Here is a 24,639-nt window from a genome sequence, read left to right as displayed (position 1 = left end):
CAAGTGTCAATGTCATGATCAAGTGCAAACCAACGTGAAGTTCATGTTTGATATGCCGATCACGAAGGGCGATGATTCTAATGGGATCTATCATTTTCAGGTGGCACAGACTATGGAAGGAATTCAAAGGGATAGCTTACGGGTCCGCCTGTTTTAATCGAACCGTGTGGTAAAATTGCAACGGAGGACCTGAAACGCTTTTTCATTGCCTGATAAGGCACGAAATGAAATACATGTCCGTCTCAGTCATTTGTATGAGATCTTGGCACTAGGCTCTGAATGAAATGTGTCTCGAAAATATTCACTGTTCAAGAATTCTAAGTTTAAGTTGTAACATTCAAAAAAGAATTATGAAGCACTACACGAAAGCTAATCTTTAAGCACACGTAATGAATTCGTAAAGCAGTCCTTTCATGAACAAAAATGCAGACGTGTCTTTACCCATGCTTTAAGATACGCTTAAAGATTGGATTTCTCGTACTGAAGGTTACCTCAAAGGCATCAGAGAGTTGAAACTCCCAGTGATTTTTTAAAATGATATTTAGCCCCCAGGAGGTCTGCATGTTACTGAAAACTACACAAGGTGGTCATACAGATGTTGGGTCCGCCCGAAATGGATGAAAAATGCCCCCCTTCCGTCACCCCCGAGCAAACCACCATAATTACAGTCATGTTGTAGATCAAAGGGTAGACCCGTGTACATAATGTATAACTGCACACTCACCGAGACGCCCTGGAAGGACGTAGAGTCCATGGCACGGTAGAATTCACGGAATATTGTGCTGAAATAACAAAGCGAAAAACAAGCTATATCCTTGTTGCATTTTCGTAGGGCATGGCTTGTCACAGATCAATGATTATGAAGAAAGCTTTAATAATCATGTGGTAGGTAGGTAGGTATTCCTCTCCATAACTGTGGCCTAGTCTGTTTGTAAGCTGTTTATGTCGATAGCATTTAATGTATCGAAGCATAGTCTATTAAATATATTATCGGCATGATGTCAGGATGTTTGCGTGGACTGAATCCTCTCTGCTTCTCCAGGCACATTTGAATACAGACCTGCTTAATTACAAAGTGACAACAACACAAACAAGGACAAGCAATTACCTCAATTAACCAACCAAAAATGTTACAACTTATGATTGATATGACAGTTGAAAATTATGCAATACATAATGATAGAAAATTTTCTCACCTATTATCATATGTAAATTTGTCCAGACCCACGTTGACTCCTCTTTCTTTGAGTCTGGTGATAGTCTGGTTCAAAGCCAGCGCCAGGGCCCACACTGCGTCGTACGCCAGGGGTGCCTCGGGGTAGCCCGGCGTGTCGTTAGGGTCGCTGTTGTTCAGCTTGAGGAGTAACTCTTCGTCGAACCGCGACACATTCTGAATAACATAATTTATGCATATGAATGGCCGAGAAATGATGATTATCATTTATATCAAACTGTAAGAAACAGACATGTTGTAACGATTGCATTCATCATTTCGGATGGTGACGTAAAGCCGGCGAACCGGGTATGAAGGTGCTTCCGGCATACACCTCAAGCGTCAAACCTCTGCACGTAAAAGAACCCAACACACTCATCGAGAAGAGTAATGATACCCCGGTGCGCTTGGCCAAAAAAAAAAAAAAACGAAGCCGCCTTGCACTACTAGCTACTTGAAAAGTTACTTCACCTCAATTGAGAATGACCGCTTTACATAACACATATCAAATAAACGGGGGGGGGGGGGGATACATAAACGCGGTCCATCGCCACATCAAACAGGAATAAGCTTCTCAATCCCATGACAGCATAGCATGAGTTTACTGCATCATGAAGACATTTGAAGATCAAGACAATCCCAGACTTTGAAAGTACTTTGAAACGAACACAAAATCGAAGCGTCTTTGATTATGAAAAAAGAGAGCTTCGCCACAAATTGATAGGATCTATCTATACAATTACGAAAGTCGCTGTACTTTTATTGTGTTGATAGATAAAGAATACACCGTGTTGTATTTCATTTATGACGTACCCACCAAAAAGAACACAAATTTTAATGCGAAATGCGCCAGAAATTGAGAAAATTTTGTCTCCTTAAATAAAACTTTTTTTAGCAACATCAACGCCCTATAAATCCTGTGAATTTTCGACAGCGGCGCACGCGAAGTGCGTTCGAATCATTTGATAGAAGCCCGTGCAATACAACCTCGAAGCCCGTGCAATACCGTAAACTACGGACCGGAACACCCGTATCAAACGAAATAGCGTTATGAAAGAAAACGTCTGACCAGTCCAGAAAAGCTGGGGGTGTCGTCCAAAGATCTCATAGTCATCTCGGTGGTGAAATGACCTTGCAGAGCCTCTCGCATTTGGTTCACGGTGCAGTTCACCTCGTTTTCCTCCACCTTCTGGTACCAGTTGTCAGGGTACCAGCCGATGATGAACCACACGTACCGCTTCCCGTACATCTTCTCTTTATAAACCTGTGAATCAGGCATAAAGGTAAACACAGTCAAACTTTAATTCTTTGTAAACCTGAAGAACAGGCATAAAGGTAAACACAGTCAAACATTAATTCTTTGTAAACCTGAGGAACAGGCATAAAGGTAAACACAGTCAAACATTAATTCTTTGTAAACCTGAGGAACAGGCATAAAGGTAAACACAGTCAAACATTAATTCTTTGTAAACCTGAGGAACAGGCATAAAGGTAAACACAGTCAAACATTAATTATGCAAAACAGGGCTACATTTGCATGATTGCAATAGCCTCCTTTTGCTAAGATAAGACTTTCAAACTTTGAACAACCAAGTCTTGTGCTTGGAAATGCCTTTCTATGTGCCTTGTAACAGCATGTATGTATATTGTATGTTGTATGTTGTTCAGTCACCTTTATAATAGTCTTCGGCTAGTAGGGCAGCGCTGGCTATATGTCTTTATACAGCCAAATAAATCTAATCAAATCATTAAAAGAAATCAAGAAATATGTCTAACCAGTCAGAATGACGGATCTAGATTTCAAGTCAAGTACGTCGTCAAATGCAAAAGAGTATGTTAAGCTAACAACTATAGCACTGGTGATGTAAAAGAGTCACCATGATAGTAGACTTATTGTTACAAACGTTGGATGCCATTTACAATTCGTGGTCTAAACAGCCTTTTTCAGATCGCATTATCTTGTTGAGAGAGCTAGAACAATGGATATTAACACGTTCACGTTTGAAACATGTATTCAAGGGCTATGACGACTCCCTCTCACACTTTTTTGCAGAAAATATAAAAGAAAAAACAACAACTCCACCAGCAAACAGAAGACAGAATACAAGTTAAGCGTTAAGTGAACTTAACAAGTATGATATACATTACCCTATAAGAATAATTTTACTGACAACATGTCAATTCAAAGTACTTATCTGTTTTCACACATTGATGATTGTACACCTAATCATCACAATTTAATGCCGTAGAGTGCATTTGCAGCCGATTATATTCCACGCAATTAAAGTGAAACGCCTTTGGGAATATTTAAACACAGGCTTATTAAGACAAGTTGTCAATTCAGAAACTTGTTAGTCATTAAGTCAGACGCAAAGAGAAACTTTACAATAGTTTTATAAGAGCATTGTAAGACATGGATTGTGCCTACAGCATTCGTCAACTCTAATACTATAATTTTGTTGTAAGGCCATGTTGATTCGATTATATGGATGACATCCTTTGGGAACCCCGAAACTGATGCAAGCGTGCGACAAAAAAAAAAAAAGTTTGGCCAAAATAAGAGTTGCCTTCATCACGAAATCTAAGTGGTCAGGAAGGTTGAAAAAATAACTCAATAGATTCTCCATTTTTCTTCTTTCACATCCTCTTCTTTGACTTTGGAATTGACTTTGGCATTCTTCAATATAAGTATCCATTTACCGATATTTTGTTTGCAATTCATGGAATATATTTGCTTATTTTTCGGCTGATTTGTATGATTTACAGTTTGGTTGAAAACTTTTTTATGGAAACGGACGAAAATTGATGCGCGCGCGGATGTCATTCATTTAATCGAATCAACATGGCCTAAACAAAAATACTTGGCATGAGTGACACAGGTAGAGTTTGAAACTTTGATTCTGAATTTTTACCTTTCTCTGGTGCTCTGAATCAATCATAGAACAAATTGAAATAGCTTGCTATAAACGTTATCTTCTCCAAAGGGTTGGTCTGCAAAACGGATCATTTCCGGTCACATTTGTTTGGAAATGGATCCCAACATAAAGCCTAAAGCCATAACTTCTCGTCTTATCGTGTGCAGTTGCAGTAGGTCACGACACAAACGAATATCTTCTGATGCACGGTGTCATTACAAGGGTCGAAATATAAAAGGCCCATAGAATATGGCACCCTTGTGAATTGTGAATGGAGTCCCATAACGCATGAATAGAAATAGGAAAAATAGACTGCGTATACCTTTGACCGCCAAAAGCGCACAAGGCAAACACTAAGAGGCTCATGATCGTAAAGCTGTTGCCATATATATTTCCCGCTCAATATGTCTGGTGCTCTAAGGTGCACCAGAGCATAGTAAGTAAGTAAGTCCAGTAATAGACAGTAAATAGATACTTAACGTTCACCTGTGTAGATGACATTATGAATAACTATTGAACTTTACAAAACCAACACTGGGCAACACTGCCACGTGTCTTTAAAACGTCATGTCCTGCAAGTTGCAGTAGACGGGTCCATTCCGTGATGGGGTACTTCCAAATCTGCACAGTGTTGGTTTTGCAAATTTCAATAGCCTATTGAAAATGTTGAGTCGGCTCACCTGACAAAAGACTTTCAATGCCATGTCCTCGTAGAAAACGCCAACGATGATTCTGGCATCCTGACGCTGCAAAACAAACCGGCCAGCACTGAGTACCAGGTTTGGAAACCATTCTACCAGCAGTGGAAATTTATGAAGTACGTCTAACCGTCGCAACACGCCATTCTTTAACTATAGTTCATAACCGAATTCAAGTGCACCTTCACTAACACTTCGAGTAAGGTGAATATGGTACATGGCCAATTGTCCAATACGCAGGGGGCTTCTAGTCCCACAAATCCTAACAGTAGCAGAATCCAGTCGTAACACCTTGTAAAAATACACTCTCTTGCACCATAACAAAAGCTAGGTTCTCTATTAAAAGCTTTCTTATGGGTCGTAAACAGGTTTACAGCCATGAGATATGAAAGAACACTATAAATATGAATGTAAAGAAGTGAGGGCTGATATAGCCACTGGCTAGTTGGGCAGCCATGACTATGTGTCATTCACAGCCAAACTAATAAGTAGACTGTGACGTACCTTCAGGCTACGAACTGCATTTGTCGGATCTGACAGGAAGCTCTGCCTGGTAGCTATGGTGATGTTTGCTTCTTTAGCTCTTTTCTCCAGATCCTCTATGGTCTGTATAGAAAGATAAAAGAGAGATTGAAAGAAATAATGTTCTTACGTTTCATATTTAGAAGCAACCACTCACGAAAGATAAAGATGAAGTAATAAAGAATCGGTGAATGATTGATATGTTTGATTGATTGATGTCTTTGCTTCATAATCGTAAAGCCTTTTTTATTTAAAACATAACGTATGTTGCATGGAGACAAAAGAGAGATTGACAGAAATATTGTTTTACATTTCATCTTTTGAAGCAACCATTCACAAGAAATAAAGATAAAGACGAAGTAATTTGGAATCGTTGAACGGTTGTTATGTTTGTCTTTTTAAAATGTGTCTTCATATTCGTGATGCTTTTCATCTAGAAACATAACAGTATGTTGCATCGAAAGATAAAAGAGAAATTGACAGAAATCATTTTTACGTCTCATGCTTTGAAGCAACCACTCATAAGAAAAAAAAGATGAAGTAATAAAAAATCGGTGAATGATTGTTATGTTTGCCTTTTTAAAATGTGTCTTCGTAATCGTGACAATCTAAAAAAAAAAAAAATTTAGAATAAATGATATACTGATTTCTTGAGAGGAGTGAATGAGAATATACTATTGAGGTCTTTGGTAGTTGAAAATCGCGGGCAATTATCTCGCTTGGGCCGGAACAAATACAATGGCAGTATTTCTCGCTCATTTGCATCTGGCTTGTGACAGGGCCTAGCGAAATCTTCTGATCTTCGCCGACGCCTTCATTATACTGGCCAAACATGTCCTTTCCACCACGTGTACTATCTGAACATAGCGTACGCTTCATATTTTGGCCCATATCTTTTGATCTACAAAGGATAATTTGACAAAAACACCATAATCGGAAGAGCAAAAACGCGCCGCCATTTTGATGACGTAGGCTGTCTGTTCCATGGTGGCTCACGGGAGATATGGAAGGAAATGTGACCCAAAATCCTTCAAAATTTCGTAGAATGATTTTAGATTTCACAGACATCGACTCAAGTTTCATAGAATTGAAAAATTATTGGTATGAACATTGACTAGGACTTCAACTAATGTTTAGTACGTAAATCAGAAAAAAATCCTTTGAGCAGCGGCTACAAAGTTGAAAGTTCAATCACCGGACGTAGCCTGGCTTACGTTCTCCTAAATAATGTACTATTTTGAACGCAGTGTATAGCTGTCACTTTTATTTTCAAATGTATTTGAAAAGCCAACATATAGTCTCTGTAGGTACTTCTTTCTGTTTCTTGACCCAACCATCGGTTCATGCGTTATTGTGAGATACATTTTGTACCGTGTACTGGTGTAAAGCTATGAATGCAGGGTCCCGGTGGGTACCCCGCGGTGCGGTGGGCGGAGCTAATTTCCATAGCGACGCGGATTTTTGCTTGACGACCGTACCACCGTGTTAAGATTTAAAAACAAAACAACATGTTGCTGCAGCCAAAGATGCTTCTTGAAATGATATATCTATAACGTTCAAATGTGGCAATATTGAAATGTCAATTTCACCAGAAGCCGCTAGAGGTTCATGTCATTGACTCATGTCATGTTATGGAAGACCTTCGCACATGAACCTCAATCATTGTGTCTCTTGTAATTTTGTTCTATATAAAACAGACTCTTCTTCACGCCGCCTACTGCACCTGTTTTCAAGTCTCTTTAGCCCACGCCTGACAAGCACAAAGTAATTCCAGGTTGCATTTTCAAGCTCATGGTAGTTTTCAAGACACTGGATTCATGCCATTATTAGAAACGGCAAGCTTCTTAATGGATTCCTGACAGAGCATGCATGAGAGATATGAATTTTTTGATCTCTTCAAACAAGTAAAGATGAAACTCCCCGCCGACTTGTCACGGACCATACGTTTTCGTTCAGTCATCACGAACTTGACATTGAGCAATCTTGCCAGGCAACGGCGCGTGTCTAATATTCTGATCACAGCTGCACAGTACGATTTCTCCGGATGTTTGAAGCGTGGAATGTGAGATGAGTTGCAAGCTCAATCGTTCATAACATGTCTTCATGTAGAAGGTATACTGGTGAAGAATGTGTTCGTGAAAAATAGACTATCATCAAGTGATCACTTGACGTATGGCAGTCGCTTGGCTGTATGGCACATTTGTGGCATATTTGATTCACTCCAAATTGAACGACTGAATATAAAGCAGACACTAACAGTTGCCAGCAGACGTTATAGGCATGATACATTGTATGTTTCAAATCTATTTTCAACAGAAATTGATCTTGTTTCTCTAAACCCATTGGGACCTATATTATTCTATAGGTACTGACCTGCTCTTGCTCTTATGTCGATATCTATTTGCTGGAAGTTTTCTGACCAGTTCTAACTTGAGTAATAGGTAAATATTACAAGGTGCGTCCAATGTTCCTATTAAAGGGTAGTGGTCTATCTAATGAAGGAACGCATTTTTCATACATTTATGTATGTATTCATCCACAGTTAACTTTTAGATTAAAGCCTCCAGATTACGAATTTTCCCCAAGCTTAATCAGAGGACTAACCGATGAAAATAAATAAGAACGAATCCACTGACATTTTCATAATCAGATTGTCAGCGGTACACTTACACGGTAGATAATAACCTGCTAAGTAACTTTACATTTGCGACTGCATTCTCTCAGTATTGTTTATTAACTAATCTATGTATATTTTGTATGTATATATGTACGTATGTGACAATGCTTTATGTTCGAGACCGCATTGTTAGCAGCGCCGCCCAGCTGCAGTGCAACTAAAAGTGAACAAATCAGAATTGCCATGAAGAAGATAACACGACGGTGGCCTCTTGTCGAATACTGTAAATGCAGAAATGTTCGCGGTTTTCGCGGCGACCTTAAAACCACCGCGAACATTTTTGTCCAATACTGAAGCCGTATGTGACTGTAACGCTGGCGCAAACTTAAAACTACCGTAAACACTCCATTTTCGCCTTAGCGCGAAATAAAAACCACGCGAACTTAAATGCATTTACAGTATGTGATTTTGAATAAAGAACTTTGATTTTCCATTACCACGAGTAACTTTCTTTGACTTCTCCCCGCGTCGTTGGGACCGTTTGAAAAGATCAGACGTGTGGAACACATCCAGTCGGCTGGCGGTGCCAATAAAGCAGGGATGATTAAAAACTGTATGTAAGTGATTTCATATCACAAACCCATAATGGAAAATCCGTTTATATTGAAAAATCCGTTGCTGAAAGCCGGGTGCTATTAACGAGTGTCCGTAACGTGTTGAAATTGACTGGTGCTACGGCGCTGTGGGCTATAGTTACATCTTGATAGACGATGCTGATTGCTAGCGGCTTTGTAGCCGGGAAAACGTATTTTGTAGCCGGGGGAATAATATGTGAGGCGAGGTGCGATTTTGGAGTCTGCATGCAATCACACTGGAAGCGTAGAATCAATAGGAAGACTTATGAGCATCCTTCATAGCCGTATTCTGTTAGTTGAAAAACATTCACACACGCGATATACCGTATATATTTCAGCATATTTTGATGAACGTTTCATCTCTCTTCATCTTACAAAAGAGCAATCAGATGCTGTAAATATGGAGAAAGTATTGCCAGAAGGTAATAAAAAAATATTACAGCCAGGAACAAAAGATATATAGAGATGAAACTTTAAATTCTTAGAACTTGGTAGATAAAGATCAGAAGGATTGTGTGGTGGCTAACTAATCACGTAAATGGTAAAGATAGGCACAATGAAAGAGAAGAAACGTTTTTCATCTCAAATCGTTTAAGGATCAAATGTTCAGTGTTTCTTTTATTGCCACTGATGATGACACAGATAAGGGTTACTGCTTGGTACGAGGTACTGAAGCAAGAAATTGAAACAAGCAGTTCAAGGCGCAGTGGTAAATTGGCTGGAAAATTGACACAATGAATCTAAAGCTACGGGGGAGAGTGGGACCTCAAATCTTCATACAAAGGGCTTAAGATATGTCATTGATGGATTGATGCACCACCAGATCACAGTTAGAACGCGTGGCTTTGAGGGAACTTCATGTATAATCAAGTTCGGTCCAGCATGTCTTAGTTGCACATTTTGTAGATTTCAGTAGATTTGTATATTTATGTCATGTGTCATGGACTCCAGTAGAGTAGTGAAAGGAAGAGCTGAACAAACAAACAAACAAACAAACAAACAAACAAACAAACAAACAAACAAACAAACAAACAAACAAACAAACAAACAAACAAACAAACAAACAAACACGTCTTGGTTCATTGATTGGTCCATTCAAAAAATCTATGGCCAAAAGGCGATTGTTCATTCAAACCAATTTTCCTCTAACACCGTCTTAATATGCAGAATCAAAGCAGTCTTGTTGACGGATATTGAATTTCTAGGTCATTTCCTACCTACTAGTGGTATAGTAACAACATACATCTTTGACCAACCAAAACAAACGAGATAGACCCACCGACGTGAAGACCTCCTGAGTCTCCTGTATGATGGAGATCTTGGACCACTGGTAGTACTGGAACATCCGGATTCGGGCCGGGTTGTGCAGTACGGCAGACGGATGAGTCCGGAAGAATGTCCGGAACCGTTTCCGGTCTGACAGGGCTGGTGAGCTGGAGCCGTACGCGAGCTGGGGAGGAGAGAATCATAGAGGATCGTGGTAAAATATAACATATATGTTCTTTGATTAGACGTAGTCATGACATGGCAGACAGACAATGAGAAAAATCAAAAGCTGGAAGTATGGTTTCTTATGGTTCAATGTCAAATAACATCAGGAGGGTGTGTATTTGTTTTGAATGTTTATATTCATTGAATGATACTATTTCTATTACAGATAATAAGAAGATGCTGTATTTTGGTGTCATAAACTCTTTAAAATACATTTTATTACACCAATAAAGTTACTCATAGAGACTGGCTAATATATGTCAAAGTAAACTTTGGTAATTGGCAGATTCAAAAAAAATCATGATAGCACTGGTCTTGGCCTGCACTCTTATTTCTTAGGATTCATCAATCCCGGCCGCTTCCACAAGAAATGATTCATACTTCTCATTTAGAAATTTTGCTGCCCTCCATACTAATAGCGTTTCAGACGATAGACCGGGTAGTGATCAAGTGGTCACTGTGACGACAAATCAGCACCCCTCTGAAAACAGCAGCGTGGAAGTTTGATGGCCCAGTTTTGCAGTAACTATGGGTGACGACCGTTAAATCGATGACAATGTTATAGGCACCTTCACATGCACCTGAGACCAGGCGACATATGGTAGTACTGGGTAAAGTTTCTTGTAGCTGAAATTTATGTGGTATTTTTTTCAGTAGGATCAACTGATACCATTTGTGAAAATGCAAGAGAAACAACATTGTAATCGCCGTAATGTCAATAGCTCTTAAGAGATTAAATCATGTAACATGATTCTTTTGGTTTGATTTCAGCGATTTTTCTAGGTTAGGTATCAGTAGCCTTTTGATAAGAATATTGATCATAAATGTTTTAAGAGAAGACCAGAAATGCTAAAAGGAGATTTAGGGTCAGGGTCAGCGTAAGGGTAAGGATACTCGTTAGAGTACGGTGATAAGCCCCCCTCTCACTGTGACACTGGGCCCGCGGTACGCTGGCGGCGTCGCTGCGTGCTAAACTGGATGAATTCGAGCGGCCGCAGCGACGCTGCCAGCATGCCGCGGGTCCAGTTAAAGGGTGAAGGTATGGGGTTAGGGTACGTTTTGAATGATATTCCCATTATAAAGTCAAGGATAAAATAAATCAAGTTTCGGACGCAGCGACGCCGCCAGCGTGCCGCGGGTTCAGTGAGAGGGGGGCTTAAGGGTACGGGGTTGGGTCAAGGCTGCGCAAGATGTACTCCTCCAATGAGACGAAGCTGGCTCACGAATGTCCTCTTTCTACATTAGGGTACGGGGTTAGGGTACAGTGGTAGGGTTAGGCATGGGTTAGGATTATGTATTAAATTAAAAAAGGAAACAAACTGTGTATGGATACGGATGATGTGCACCTTCAATGAGAACAAAGTCTACGACCCCCCACCAAGACCCCTACCAATCTTGCTGCTCTGCCCATTCACATAATTTTGCATGTGAAATGTTACAACTTAAATTGATTTTCATCTTGAAGTTTAAGCTAAAGCCAATTTTCCATTTTGAAGTTAAAACTAGAGCCTTTTTTATGTTAAAGCTAAAGACAATTTTTCATTTTGAAGTTGAAACTAAAGTCAATTTTTCATTTTGAAGTTGAAACTAAAGTCAATTTTTCATTTTGAAGTTGATATTTCAATAAGAGGCGTACTTACAACCATGAGGTTCCACATGTGCGCTGCCTCTGCGATGTGTGTGGACACGCTGCTGCAGCCCGTCAGCAACATGAGTTTGGGCGGCGGATGGTACACCAGCCGGTACATCACATTGGTGCCGATCCCCGGATTACACTGCACAAACATACACATAACATTCTTGTTAGTACATGTCACTGTTTGAAAACTTTGGAATAGATAATAGATGTACTGCTGATAGCAAAAACTTCATAAGGCCTAAATAATGTTGTACAATTACAAGTATATCAATAAACTGAATGTTTACAAAAAAGTTCTTACATCAACTCTTCAAAGCCTTAATCTGTTAACAGTGCCTGCAAGAAAATTTGCAAGACTTGATGGATTCTGTTTTCAATTTTCATCACCCAGATGTCAGGTCGAAAAGTATAACAAAGTACGTTGAGAGCGGTCGACCAAAATGAAATATAGGGTCGGTAGCGTTTCGCTAGCTACACCTGACCGTGTAACCTTAAACACAATAATTGTTCTTCGACCTAACAGAAGCAGCGAGTTAACAAAGAAACGTGCATTACCTGTTGTCCGGCACAAAATCGTGTCGAATTACAACATGCCGTGACAGTAATGTCTCAGAAATCAGAACAACTCTATGATTATTAGTGACGTAATGTGATATGGCCTTAATTATACTTCAGGGTCGATAGCATCATTACAATGAATGAACTTGTCCTCGTCTTGTAGGTTGGCAGTTTAAAGCTACGGTCACATTTCCAAACCGGGACCCGGCCGGGCTAATTTGCGGGAACGGAAAAATAAAGTGTATGTCAAGAAATACACAAAATTATGCTCATGATTGATTTTTTTTATGTCTGTGTGTTTTGTTGTCTTTTATATCATACTTTTAGTTCCCGTAAACTGCCCGACCGGGCCCCGGTTTGGAAATGTGACCGTAGCATAAAGTAACGATGACTATGTCAAGGAATATCTTGTATCAAACAACACATTCCTAGAATGTACACTGCACGAAAATCGGGACTTATATCAGTGCTTGCTTGCTCACTATCAGTAGTGGTGGTAAATGTCGGGTAAGTCTGATAATGGTTGCTTGTTGATAGAACAGATAAATCTAGACTGCCCCTTGGGTAAAAACTTAAGTACACAACGACTCGGTGCTCCTAGTATAACTGCTTTACCCCGCTGAGTACTTCAAACCCGATGGCAGGAATTAGATTTTGTCGTAGCGGAAGCGATGGTCCCGAATCACTTTTATAACTAGAACATTTAAAAGCATTATGCCACTTTAACCACAATCAACATAGTATTACGCAAAACACCGGTAACTGATTGAAAGTATTAATGTGTCTGGCTGAGTGATGTAGTTTATATATAAAACCATCGGAATAGATTATGAAGAGAGATAAAGTAGGCCAAGAAGAAGAAGAAAAAAAGCTTATTCATAGAATAGATAAATCTAGACCGCCCCTTAGGTGAAAACCTCAGTACAAAACCACTCGATGACTCCCAGTGTAACTGCTTTGCCCCACTCAGTAGATACGAACGGAAGACATTAAAGACAGAAAGGAAGATTTTGCAGTTGTGGAAGCGATTGTCCCAAATCACTTTTATGATTAGAACATTAATGATGTTTATGCCGCTTGATCCACAATTAACACACGCAAAATACTGGTAACTGCTTTAAATTATGAACATGTCTGACTAAACTAGGTAGTTTATATAAATATAACCACCAGACTAGATTATAAAGAGAGCTAAAATAAGCCTAGAGGAAAAACAATATACTATTGATAGAACAGTAAATCCATTATACTGCCCATTAGGTGAAATCTGGACTACAAAACGACTCAGTGCTCCCAGTATAACTACTTTTTTTCCCGCTGAGTACTTACAAACGGAATACAGTGACGCATACGGTTAATGGAAATACATCAGCAGTGGCCCTTCGTCGCACCGTCACAAATCAGGGAAAAACGCCTCCTCGCTCAATAATTTCCTGCAACTGACCCGCCGTTAGCCCATATGTCAATCCCGACTTTTCCCATAGGTGCATTAAGTCTTTCGTCGCAGTCACAAGCAGCGCTATGAGTGGATACTTTCATCATTAAAGGTTGGTGAGAGAGGAAAACATTATTTCTGCACAACGGAAGGGACATAAAACCGTTCTCACACGGGGGTACGGTAAAACGCGCTCGCATCAAGTGGCATCACGGTGGGAAATTTACGAAGTGGCACCTTGTCGTTTTGCGACCTATTTCCATTAAAAGGTGAATTTATATGGACACCGGAGTAAGAAGATTTTGCAATGTCTCAAATCGCTTTTAGAATTGTATCATTAAAAAGAATTATGCCACTTGAACCGCAATTAACACACAAAAACACCGGTAACTTCTTTATAAGAGTTTTGCATCTGTCTGAGTTAGGTAATTAATATAAACATTTTGATTATGATCATAGCTAGAACTAGTTTAGAAGAAAAAAATATTAACGACAACATAAGAGCTAACCTTTAGTTTCTCAGCAACCAACTTAGTTGCTTAGAATGGTGTGCTGTTTTGAATATATTTTTGAACATAGCTCATTCTTATATACATGGTGATCATGCCAAATAGATTTCGTACTAACGCAGCCAGAAGATCACCGAGCACCAGCTAAACTTCCTGGGACACACCACCAGAGCCACACACACTCAGGAAGTGGTCAGACTGGTTTCCTCAGCTCCAGACCCAACTTGGAGGCGTCCTAGAGGCCGTCACAGGAGCAGACGGGAGGACCAAGTGCTCAATGTGCTGGACACTTTAGGAGTCAGCAGAACCGACTGGAGAGCTTTGGCCGAAAACAGAGCAGCCTGGAAGAAGATGTCTACAGCCGCCATGCATCTGCCCTGATGCCTGCGGTTAATTGATTGATTGATTTGCTTAATTTGTATAACCTACGTAAAAAGAATTCTCTGTAAACGCATTTAACTGTGTGTTGTACTGTTTATTGTACATTGTCTAGTGACCAGGGCTAGCCCTTTATAACAGCCCCTCGCTAGTTGGGCAGGCCTGGCTGTTTGTCTTTTTATACAGCTTGATGCAATAAGAATTAAATCAAATAGCTCAGTCTCAAGTTGCAACCATGTGTCCAGTTCATGCAGTGACAGTAGTTAACTTATGTCTGTTGTTCTTGTGAAGAAATGGAAGAAAGCAACCATGTCTTACGTTTAAGGCATGTTACTTTACATTCATTCAAAATGGCACCAAAGAAGCAAACATTTCAAAGAAACGAAAAAAGACGGAAATTCACCGAATGAAATCGAAGTTACATTGAGCCATTAGAGGCAAATGGCCATTAATAGCAATATTCGTAGACAGATAGCTACAGTAAAATGCACCTCTGACACAAAATACTGCTGTCCTATAATCCTCCTGTCTGGGAGAGACGTTATGTAGGTCGATGTCTGGCTCTAATACACGACTCTGATCGTTTGTAGAAAGTCGTTTAGTGGATGCCTGCCAAATATCTACTTTAGCAGTAATAATTGACGATGTGGCAATTTATGGAACATTCCTTATAACCATTCAGAGAAAAAGAGAAAAAATAATCTTCTGCAATGTTTTGTCGTTTTTATGTCGTTTATATGTTAAAAAATCACCGTGTTGTACAAGGGAAAAGTACTGTAAAATCATTAATTTCAGTTCCGATTAGGACTACAAGGGTAATTGAATGATAAAGGTTGAAGTTTGAGAGAAAGAAGAAAGAATCTTAATAAGGAAATAGAACAAATGCCTGCAAATTATATGATCTTTGGCATTCTACTCCTACAAAATCTTGAGACAACTTTTGACGAATTTCAAGCAGAACCTTTAGGTATTGAAACTAACGATCTTTGCATGTGTGTTCCAGAAATGCTCCGTAATCCTTAAAAATCTCAGGCTGGCGTGTCCTCGCTCCCGCCTTGATCCGCAAAAGTAGATGCAGTCGCCCCGGGATGTGCCGACATGCACAACCCATCTATCATACCTAACAGGAAGGACGGGCTACTCACTGGGTGAAGTATTGAGTAATGACAACTACAAAGTAGACAATTTTCTGGAAAATCTGTTAGATCCCCCTTTGAGGGTCACTCAAAGTCTACGAGAAGATTTGAAACCCCACAGTGATAGCTGGCCGTTGGGTGTCACAACGACAAGATTTTCCCTGAAGCATCGTTCAAGGTATCGATTCTTCACAGTTTAATGCTGAACCGTCTTGGGAGGTAGAAAAGGGTCAAGGATAAGAATGGCATGATGGATTTCCAGACAAATAGAAGAACTTTATTGCACGACAATTGTACATGGTACAAGGTATGGCAAGAATTCGTTAACATAACACAAAGTGGAAGTATCGAATATATAGGACAAGTACATACAAATGATCAATCACAAATCACTGTCTACAGATGGTAGTTTCGAATTCGGAAGGTCCCACTCCCCATCCTTAAACCGCGACCAAGGCCGCCAACGCCTTCCCCTGCAGCACCATCGGGTCATGTGACCTGTGTAACCTTTGACTTCTAGGTCACGTGACGACCTATTCAAAGACGATTAAAAAGATGGATGCCGTTTGAAAGTCGTCTCACCAAGAGACTTTTATAGTCGTGTGTACCAGTATAGATTATCTGATAGTATGCTGAACACAATTCAGGTTGAATAGTTGTTGCACCTTAGAATGTAATAATATCTATCTGTTTAGTGCTGCACTGTCTTCGATATCACGCTACTCACAGTTAGTGGTGCACAAAGATTTTTGTGAGGTGAACAATTTGCTTTCTGTTCATGAACTCGATATTTGTTTGCTGTTTTTCTGTCATGAATATGATACATCTATTTTGAATAGATATAATTTGAAAACGTGTATGTTTGAAAGAAGAATATATACTTTTCAAAAGAACACATCTTAAATCGAAATCTTTTTAAAGAAAATAGTATTTCACCTCAATATCTGAAAATAAGACAATGTGATTTTTAAACAATACCAAAAAAAACGGTGAGCCGGAAATCACATACAGTGTACCAAATGGTTTCTGGAATGACATGATTTTAGAATACATATGAAAAAGAGTAGTATTTCTAAAACCCCTATATCATTTCTGAAAACATACTGTTTACTTCGTACTTATTTCTCTCAACAAATACTAATTTGATGTGCGTGTTTTTTTCCCCAATACCCCTATCATTCTTCCACTCTTTCTTTATTCTTTGTCTAGCTCTTCCCAGACGTTTCGTACGAGGTGCACATTATTCATTACCACCTTAAAGGATTAGACAGGATTGCTCTTGATCCGTCCTCACCGTCAACTGACCCGTCCAAAATAGCTTGTACTAAGACAAGATAAGGAAGGAAGAGCTTCTGGTAGTGACAGGCAATGTCACCTCCTTGTAATGGAACCTGTTCGGATTAGACTGAGACTATGAGGGTCACTATTCTATAGATACTTATGATAGGTAGATTTGCTACTCGCTTCCTTCCCTAGTTATATCTATATGTCGCAGAGCCAATAAAATGAACTCATATCCTTTTATCCTCATATCGATTTTATTGTACTTGAAGATGAATAATTTTCGACTCGAGGATATGTCGTTCCCAAAATTGTACTCGGGTCCTTTAAGTGTGGTGAATGTCAAGGATAGAAAGATAATCTATCTGATTTTTCAAATAGTTATAACAATAAGTACATATAACATAGATAAAAGAATGATGGATACAATGAAGGACTACTTCCTATGTTATACTTTATTCTAAAATATACATCGAACTAGTTTTGCTGTTGGGTTTTACTTCTTCTTTTGAGCCAATGGAAGACAAATTTACCCACTTCTTCTATGACATGCGGGTTCCTTGATTTTGATAGCAGGTATAGCTGGACAGTAATATTAATAACACGTACTCAGCAGCTATATTGGCGTGCCACAGTCATGACGAATTCCAAACAAATGAAAAGTCATTTGTTGTATCTGCTCAATTCTTGGGTACTGCCTGTCCGTCATTTGTTTCTAGAAAATCACTGGATACTAGTGAATCCGTCACTCAGTCATGGAAAGCTCTACTCTTTTAGCTCGTACCGGACAATGTTCATAAAATTCGGTGCATGTCAGTCCTAGATAAGGCCATGTTGATTCGATCATATGGATGACATCCGCGCGCGTCAATTTTCGTCCGTTTCCCCCCAAAATAAGTCTCGACCCTTCTGTAAATGGTACAAAGCAGCTGCAAAATGAAGCAAACATATAATGTTAATTGTGAGAAAATATCGGAGAGCTGGTAACGTTACTAATTTCTTAGAATGCAAAAAAAGCCAATTTCAAAGTCAAAGGAGAAGATGCGAAAGAACAAAAATGAAGAATCTATTATTCGGTAACCATACTCTGTGTGCAATCTTCCTGACCACGTATAATAAAGGCAACTTTTTATGCCCAACTTTCATTTCTTTTCGCACTATCGCATCTTTTTCAGGGTTCCCATCGATGTCATCCATATAATCAAACCGACATTGCCTCATCGTAAAAGTTGGCGCATGTCTACCCTAGATAAATAAGCCACACCAGTTTCGGCACTGTGCGTAATGGGGGAGCTACTGTGGCAAGGTTCACTAATGGAACACAATTGTATCGCAAAGTGGCACCTGTCCCCCGGCCCTCACATTTATTGAACTGCCGAGATGTTTAAGAAGGTTTTTACAGACTCATGGAAACTTGCTGCGAGAGAAGAGACGTTGTAAAATGTGTCTGCCAAGATAATGCTTGGTATCCAGTGCGTATTTACCTGTAATGTGTTAGGATTTGGACTCGATATAAAATGTCCAGACTGATGTATATAATTATATTCCCTGTATTCATACGGTGTCAAAAAACATTATACACATAAAGAACCAACATTTCTTTTTGTACCTTTATATGGTAACAAAAACATTTTCTGCATCCAGGACGTATCTATGGTATGTTAGGGTTTCCAGGCTAAGAAATATGGACTTGTGACGACTAAAGTATTTTTTTTAGCTTTAATAATGCCTAACGTTAGGTGTTTTCGATTACAGTCCGGAAAAAAATGCTAAGTCGGGGTTATCATTTCTAAAATTTCGGCTACAGTGATCCAACAAATACAAAATATAAAACCAAAAAGCATCAGGACACTGGTATTTCAACATTATAATGTAGGTATACAGATACACGTTATACAAGGGCAGGTATCTAATAGAGACAATACAAAAAATGCAATATTTACTACAAATTCTTACACCAACTGTTGAAAACATGAATCTGTTTAAAAGCGTGTGAAATACAGGAAGGTTGTTTTTAATTTCATCACTCAGATGTCAAATGAAAAATTTCAAGAAACACGAAGTATGTTTATATTGTAAGTATACAGATTTCGGTTTCGTACTTGGCTGTGGACATCACTGGGCTTACTAGACTAGATGTCAAACGTGACGAACTGTGTCTGAAGTTTGCTCGATCTCTCACATGCAGTGACAACTATCGTGCTTGGTTGCCATCACGAAGGGGGGGGGGGGGGTGGTGTCTACAATAGACCACTCAGAAACAATACGAAACTGACACACTGGCTCATGTATGTAGCAAGGAGTCTTCCACTAGTGGGACTGCACACCCATCGTGGCATTGGTATTTCCCTGCCCGCTCACTCTCCCTTCCAAGAACCAATGCCAGGAGGCCGGGAGTCACCAGTAAGCAAGGATAGAGGAAGGGTAGCAGACTAATGTTTGTCAACATGTTGTTCGCATCAAAATTATTCCCAGGATGTCAAAACAAATAAAAAACCTCAAAGTATTTTGATTATGCAAATGACCTGCACATTTGTTCACCTTTAACTAACTTACACATGTAAGAAGTGAGAAATTCCTATCATTTACTTTAGATGAATTGGGTCATTTTCGCATGCATTACGCAAATTAGGCCATAACATAATTGTTATCCGTAACTGTTGCCACCTAACATAACCTACATACGTTGCATGTATTCACGCCCTATTACGGAAAACACTAGGGTTATAGATTTCCCCACTGATTATGCAAATGAAATCCTAATTTGCATAATCCGCATCTCACAAAACACGAAGAAAACAAAACAAAAACAAAACAAAACATATCATAATACACACACACACACACACACACACACACACACACACACACACACACACACGAAAGTTCCTGCTCTAAATTGATATGATAGCACAAAACCATTTCCTGAACTGAAGGCAGGCTTGTAGTGGTGAATATAACTCTACACTCATAACAACAGTATGTAGCTAGGAGCAACACTAGCACTTCAGTAACGACTCTGGTAGTTTGTCTGATCGTATCACACCGCAGTTCGCATCAAAATGCATCAACACGCGGTAAATCAATTAGTTACGACTAGCTGATCGTCTCCCCAGTAGTGTTGTGGTTGCCACCCAGGATTAGACCAGGAGAAAATTAAACTGCGCACAGATTAAACCGAGATTAACGAGTTACTATTAGTTTCAAGGATCAAGATGTTTTACGCAAGCTGTGAAATAGTGACGTTAACGTCTCCTAAAACTCTAATGACATCATATATCAGAGGAAGCAAATTGGCAGTAGATGAGCAGTAATCAAGAGAAGATAGGGAGCGAATGGACCACGCGGATTTCTGTGGACATTAGGTTTCCGGTCGACCGCATGAGGCGGTGCTTCCCATCTAAAATGACTAGCTGAAACACGCGTTAAAGACCGAATAGAATGATTGCGAGTGGGGACGCAATCGTAGACCATCTGCAGATGTCAGTAGGGTGGTGTGGCGGAGAATAGAAAAGTACATAATCAAGTTTTGTTTCACCGACGTTTCGGTATCCGTCTGTCAGGGCAATTCTGACTGGCTCACATTGCCTTGCAGCTATAGGTGTCGCTACTGACATATGTGGTCCCAAAGGCAGCGGAACCTATAGCTGCAGTGCAAAGTAAACAAGTCAGAATTGCCATGCAATAGAAAGGTGACAGATGTTCACCGAAACGTCGGTGGAATAAATCACTTGGTTGTGTACAAAGAGTCTTTCTATTCAGTGACTTACCAGAATTATGAACCTACTCACAGAATGAGATCAGGAATTAGTCAGGAACTAATGACTAAACACAGAGTAAGGTATACCGAACAATATATTATTCTTTCACACCTTCTTATTTGACTTTGGCATTCTACGACATTAGTCTCTCTTTCACGATATTTTTTTTGCAATTTATGACAAACATTTTATCATTTTGCAGCTGCTGTGTATGATTTACACAATGGTCCAAATCTTTTATTTTGGAAACTGACGAAAATTGATACGTGTCATCCATATATACAGTCGAATCAACATAGCCTAATAACTAAAAGTGCACCTGTAGGGGGTAGCCTTAAGATTAATGTATATCTTGCGGAAGATAAATTCTTAAGTGTACATCACACTGTTTTAACGACATCTGTAATACGTAGACCGCACACCGTGTGCGTCATTATGTGAGGAGGGCGCTCTAGGCCAAATCAGATCCTAATGTTATATCATATATCAAACTGCCTGCATTATGAGATAGTGTAGTGGATGTACCGCTGCGAGGATAAAACAGAATATTACCACTCCCACTATCATGATAGTAATCTTCTTTTTATATTTTCATATATTGTTTTCTTCTGCCAGATATGAGATGATTTGTATTGGTAGTAACAGTTTAGGGTAACAGCAACATAGGATGGATGAACATCGGAGCAGTATGGTTTGAGAGATTTGACTAGATAGTGCATTTCGTATACCTTTCCTTCTGTTGATGCCGACCTACCTACAGGACACAAAAACTGGTCTAGGTTCTTGGAACATGACATGCGCAACTCTAATCCCATGCATAGACAAGACAATGGTTTGAACATACGTTGAGGTCTTTCAAAAGTGGATAAGATTTCTTTGATGTCATTATGAAAAACAGTTCTTAACACCAATGTATGTCGCACTGGTATTGGGTAAGACATCATTCTCCACACGAGGTCTATGATTATGCTTCATGAACAGGGCATGATAATATAGTATTGAATAACTCGTAACTGTCTTTGTATGTTGTAATTCTGTGTTGTTGATGAAGGTTAGACATCTAGGTAGTAAGATACGCCAAAAATAGTTACTCAAGCAACTGGATTAAATTTTGAAATAGTCAGACGTTTCTGGTTTCCCAGTCCTATCTTTAGTCACTGACGAAAGACAGCGGATGCTGTCTGAAACGTCTGTTTCAAAATTTTATCCAATTGCTTGAGTAACTATTTTTGGCATAATTCTGTATTGGTTTTACGTGAAATAGACTAAAAAAATTTCTGTCTGATATGATAAATGTTTCTATACGCGTGGGCGAACGTCACGCGACACCAGGCTATTTGTTCCATGAACAGCATAACGGGCCATCTGGTACCTTCGATCTAAGCATCATTTAAAACATTCTACAGAAGAATTTTCCCCTAAGAGCCTTGTAACAACTTCCTGCGCACAGGGGAGGGGAGGGAAACAGAGGAAGACCTAATGATTCTGTGCCACGGGGATTTCTCAAGCTCTACTAGTAATTAGTCACCAGCTAAGAGTATAGACCAGAGGAGAGTGCCGTCCCTCTTATGGACTAAAAGCCCCGCTGGGCACTGAAAGCCGGAAAACCACCAAAATGGACCAATTATATATATCACGACGTCTAATCAGTCACGACAGCAGCCATCTCTAGTAACGGATGGAAAAAATGTGCACTCTACGTCAGTCAAATCCATTCACTTCACTCAATCTCTCTAACATTGCGATATCAGCAATAGAAGCACTAGAGGCTACGTTGTGATATGCGGTTTAGCTGGCAGCTCATAGAGTCTGAAATAATCACGCAGCTATTTTCGTTAAGTCTTATCGAGAAATGCAAATAAAAACCTTGCTATTTCTGGAGTTGGAATGGGTCGTCCTTCTACATTAGGACTTCCTTTGGGATTAGACTGGGCAGATATTGGGGTTGTGTTAAGAGCACGCCGAGTAGCGGGCCAACATTAATGCTTCTGAGGCTGAAACATGAATCCACCATCTACGACACAACCGGGGACACTCAGTCAATCTCGAATCCACAGATATCCAAGACCGCTAACCCCGCGCTGGTTCGAGAGAGGAGATAGAAAAGCAATGTTTGAAATGAGAGTATGTTCAATCCCGCCCTCAACAGGAAAAAAGATCTACGCGTCGAACTTTCCGGCACCTGGGTAAACGCCCTCCCACCCCGCGAGCGAACAGCATTAGCTCCTGTACTCAAACAACAGGAGTACTTCACTTATTAGAATACATCTTTGTCTTGACCTCGTCATCTAAGTCATCATTATCGTGTTTTATATGAAGATCATATTCATATCTCTAGTTGAGCTAGAGCAGATTCATTCGTGACTTTGAAACACATGCACATATATACGTATAGTTATTTTGGTGTTTTATTTACGAAAACAATTTTATCGGCAATTTCCTTCCCAATGCGTGGATGGACATTTTTTCACTGGGGGACTATTATACGATCTCCATTTCGCACGTAAGGATGTAAAGGTGTGAAGCAAGCACAGCTAAATTGTGGCTTTGGTGACTGCGCGTGAAACATCTCCATGCATGGTATGTTCAAGAGTGGCTCACATTTTCCGTGGTTAATAAATCTCATACAACGTGAAATGTGTCCCCTAAGCACACGACGAGAGAGCTCAACTGGTAGCAGCCTCACAGTTGAGCTCCTGGTTTAAATTGTTGGTAACTGAGTTACCCCGGTTCAATCCTAGGAAGGGCATCTTGGTGGGGGCGGCACCCGTCTTTCGGAAGGGATTTGGAGGGAAGAGGTCTTTTGGACACGTTGATGGGGGAAGGGCTAGCAACACCCCTGTCGAAATATACCCTGCTACAGAAACAACAAAAACATTTGTACTTACTGACCTATGAAGTTGCGCTGAGCTGGACTGAGATACATTGCGACAAGCTATGATGACTGACCTATGTGTCACTAGGTACTGCAAGGTGAACAACACACCAAACACACATTGACCAAAGTAACTTAGTTCTGTGCACACTAACATATGGCCGGCTGTCTAGATGTACAGATCAGCGAACAGAATACTTCAACTTGCGGTTAAGTCATTATCAGAAATCTACAAAACATGCGGTCGCGAGAGTACATACGGGTCGATACGCTTTTACGGTTCCCTGCGTTATTTTCAGCGTAAAATCCAAGATAAGCGCAACTTCCTCCGCCTTCTGGCACAGTATCGCACTATCTGGTTCACGCCCGGCTACGCTGACCATTTCCTCTAACACTAGCCGACGGGTATGCTAATACGACTTAAGACTCAAGAGCTGAATATATACTAACAGGTTTTTTCTGCAAATGAGATAAGCCTCCTTCTACTCAAGAGCAGTGTAAGCTGTATTGACAGCCCGCGGTCGCACTTTGAGGTGGCAATGATTACGCTGCACTGGTGGTATTGCTTTGGTCGATTCCATCGGGTGAAAATGAAAGGTCAGGTCATTCAATGAACACCATGGGGACTGAACAGGTTCAGTAAGAGCAATAACATCACTATTTTGTGTTGGAAAAAATTTTACATTTTCCATAATTTTATATATGTAAATGATGGTAATCTGATACCTGCGGCATTTGGAAGTTACTTGAAGGTGAACATCATCAAACGTTAGGTATGCAAACCAGGGCCTCATTTGCATAGCTGATAAGACAATACTAAAATAGCCTTCTTTGCCAATATAGAACTTCCACGCTTTGACCTCACCAAGTTGTGCTATTTGGGTATCAACTCATACAATATATGCAAACTTGTTTGCATAATCAATGAGAAATCTTTATAATGCATCATTCGTAAAAGTAACTGCCATTTGGCAAA

The 24,639-nt window shown here is 39.9% G+C and overlaps 1 protein-coding gene across 2 annotated transcripts in view; it reads right to left on the bottom strand.

Moving 5' to 3' along the window:
• Positions 1–24,639, bottom strand: part of LOC136442235 (gamma-aminobutyric acid type B receptor subunit 1-like) — a 60,323-nt gene that overhangs the window by 14,125 nt on the left and 21,559 nt on the right. For both annotated transcript variants that reach the window (XM_066438993.1, XM_066438994.1), the window contains exons 2-8: positions 11,732–11,866; positions 9,880–10,050; positions 5,331–5,432; positions 4,809–4,874; positions 2,283–2,477; positions 1,197–1,390; positions 725–782 (exon numbers count right to left, since the gene is read on the bottom strand). In XM_066438993.1, the coding sequence (XP_066295090.1) occupies positions 725–782; positions 1,197–1,390; positions 2,283–2,477; positions 4,809–4,874; positions 5,331–5,432; positions 9,880–10,050; positions 11,732–11,866 (921 nt within the window). The remainder of the gene's footprint in view (positions 1–724; positions 783–1,196; positions 1,391–2,282; positions 2,478–4,808; positions 4,875–5,330; positions 5,433–9,879; positions 10,051–11,731; positions 11,867–24,639) is intronic.

This window comes from Branchiostoma lanceolatum, chromosome 9, assembly GCF_035083965.1.
Source record: "Branchiostoma lanceolatum isolate klBraLanc5 chromosome 9, klBraLanc5.hap2, whole genome shotgun sequence".
Classification (NCBI taxonomy): domain Eukaryota; kingdom Metazoa; phylum Chordata; class Leptocardii; order Amphioxiformes; family Branchiostomatidae; genus Branchiostoma; species Branchiostoma lanceolatum.
The sequence above is the reverse complement of the archived record's forward strand: the minus strand, read 5'-3'. Positions and strand labels throughout refer to the sequence as shown.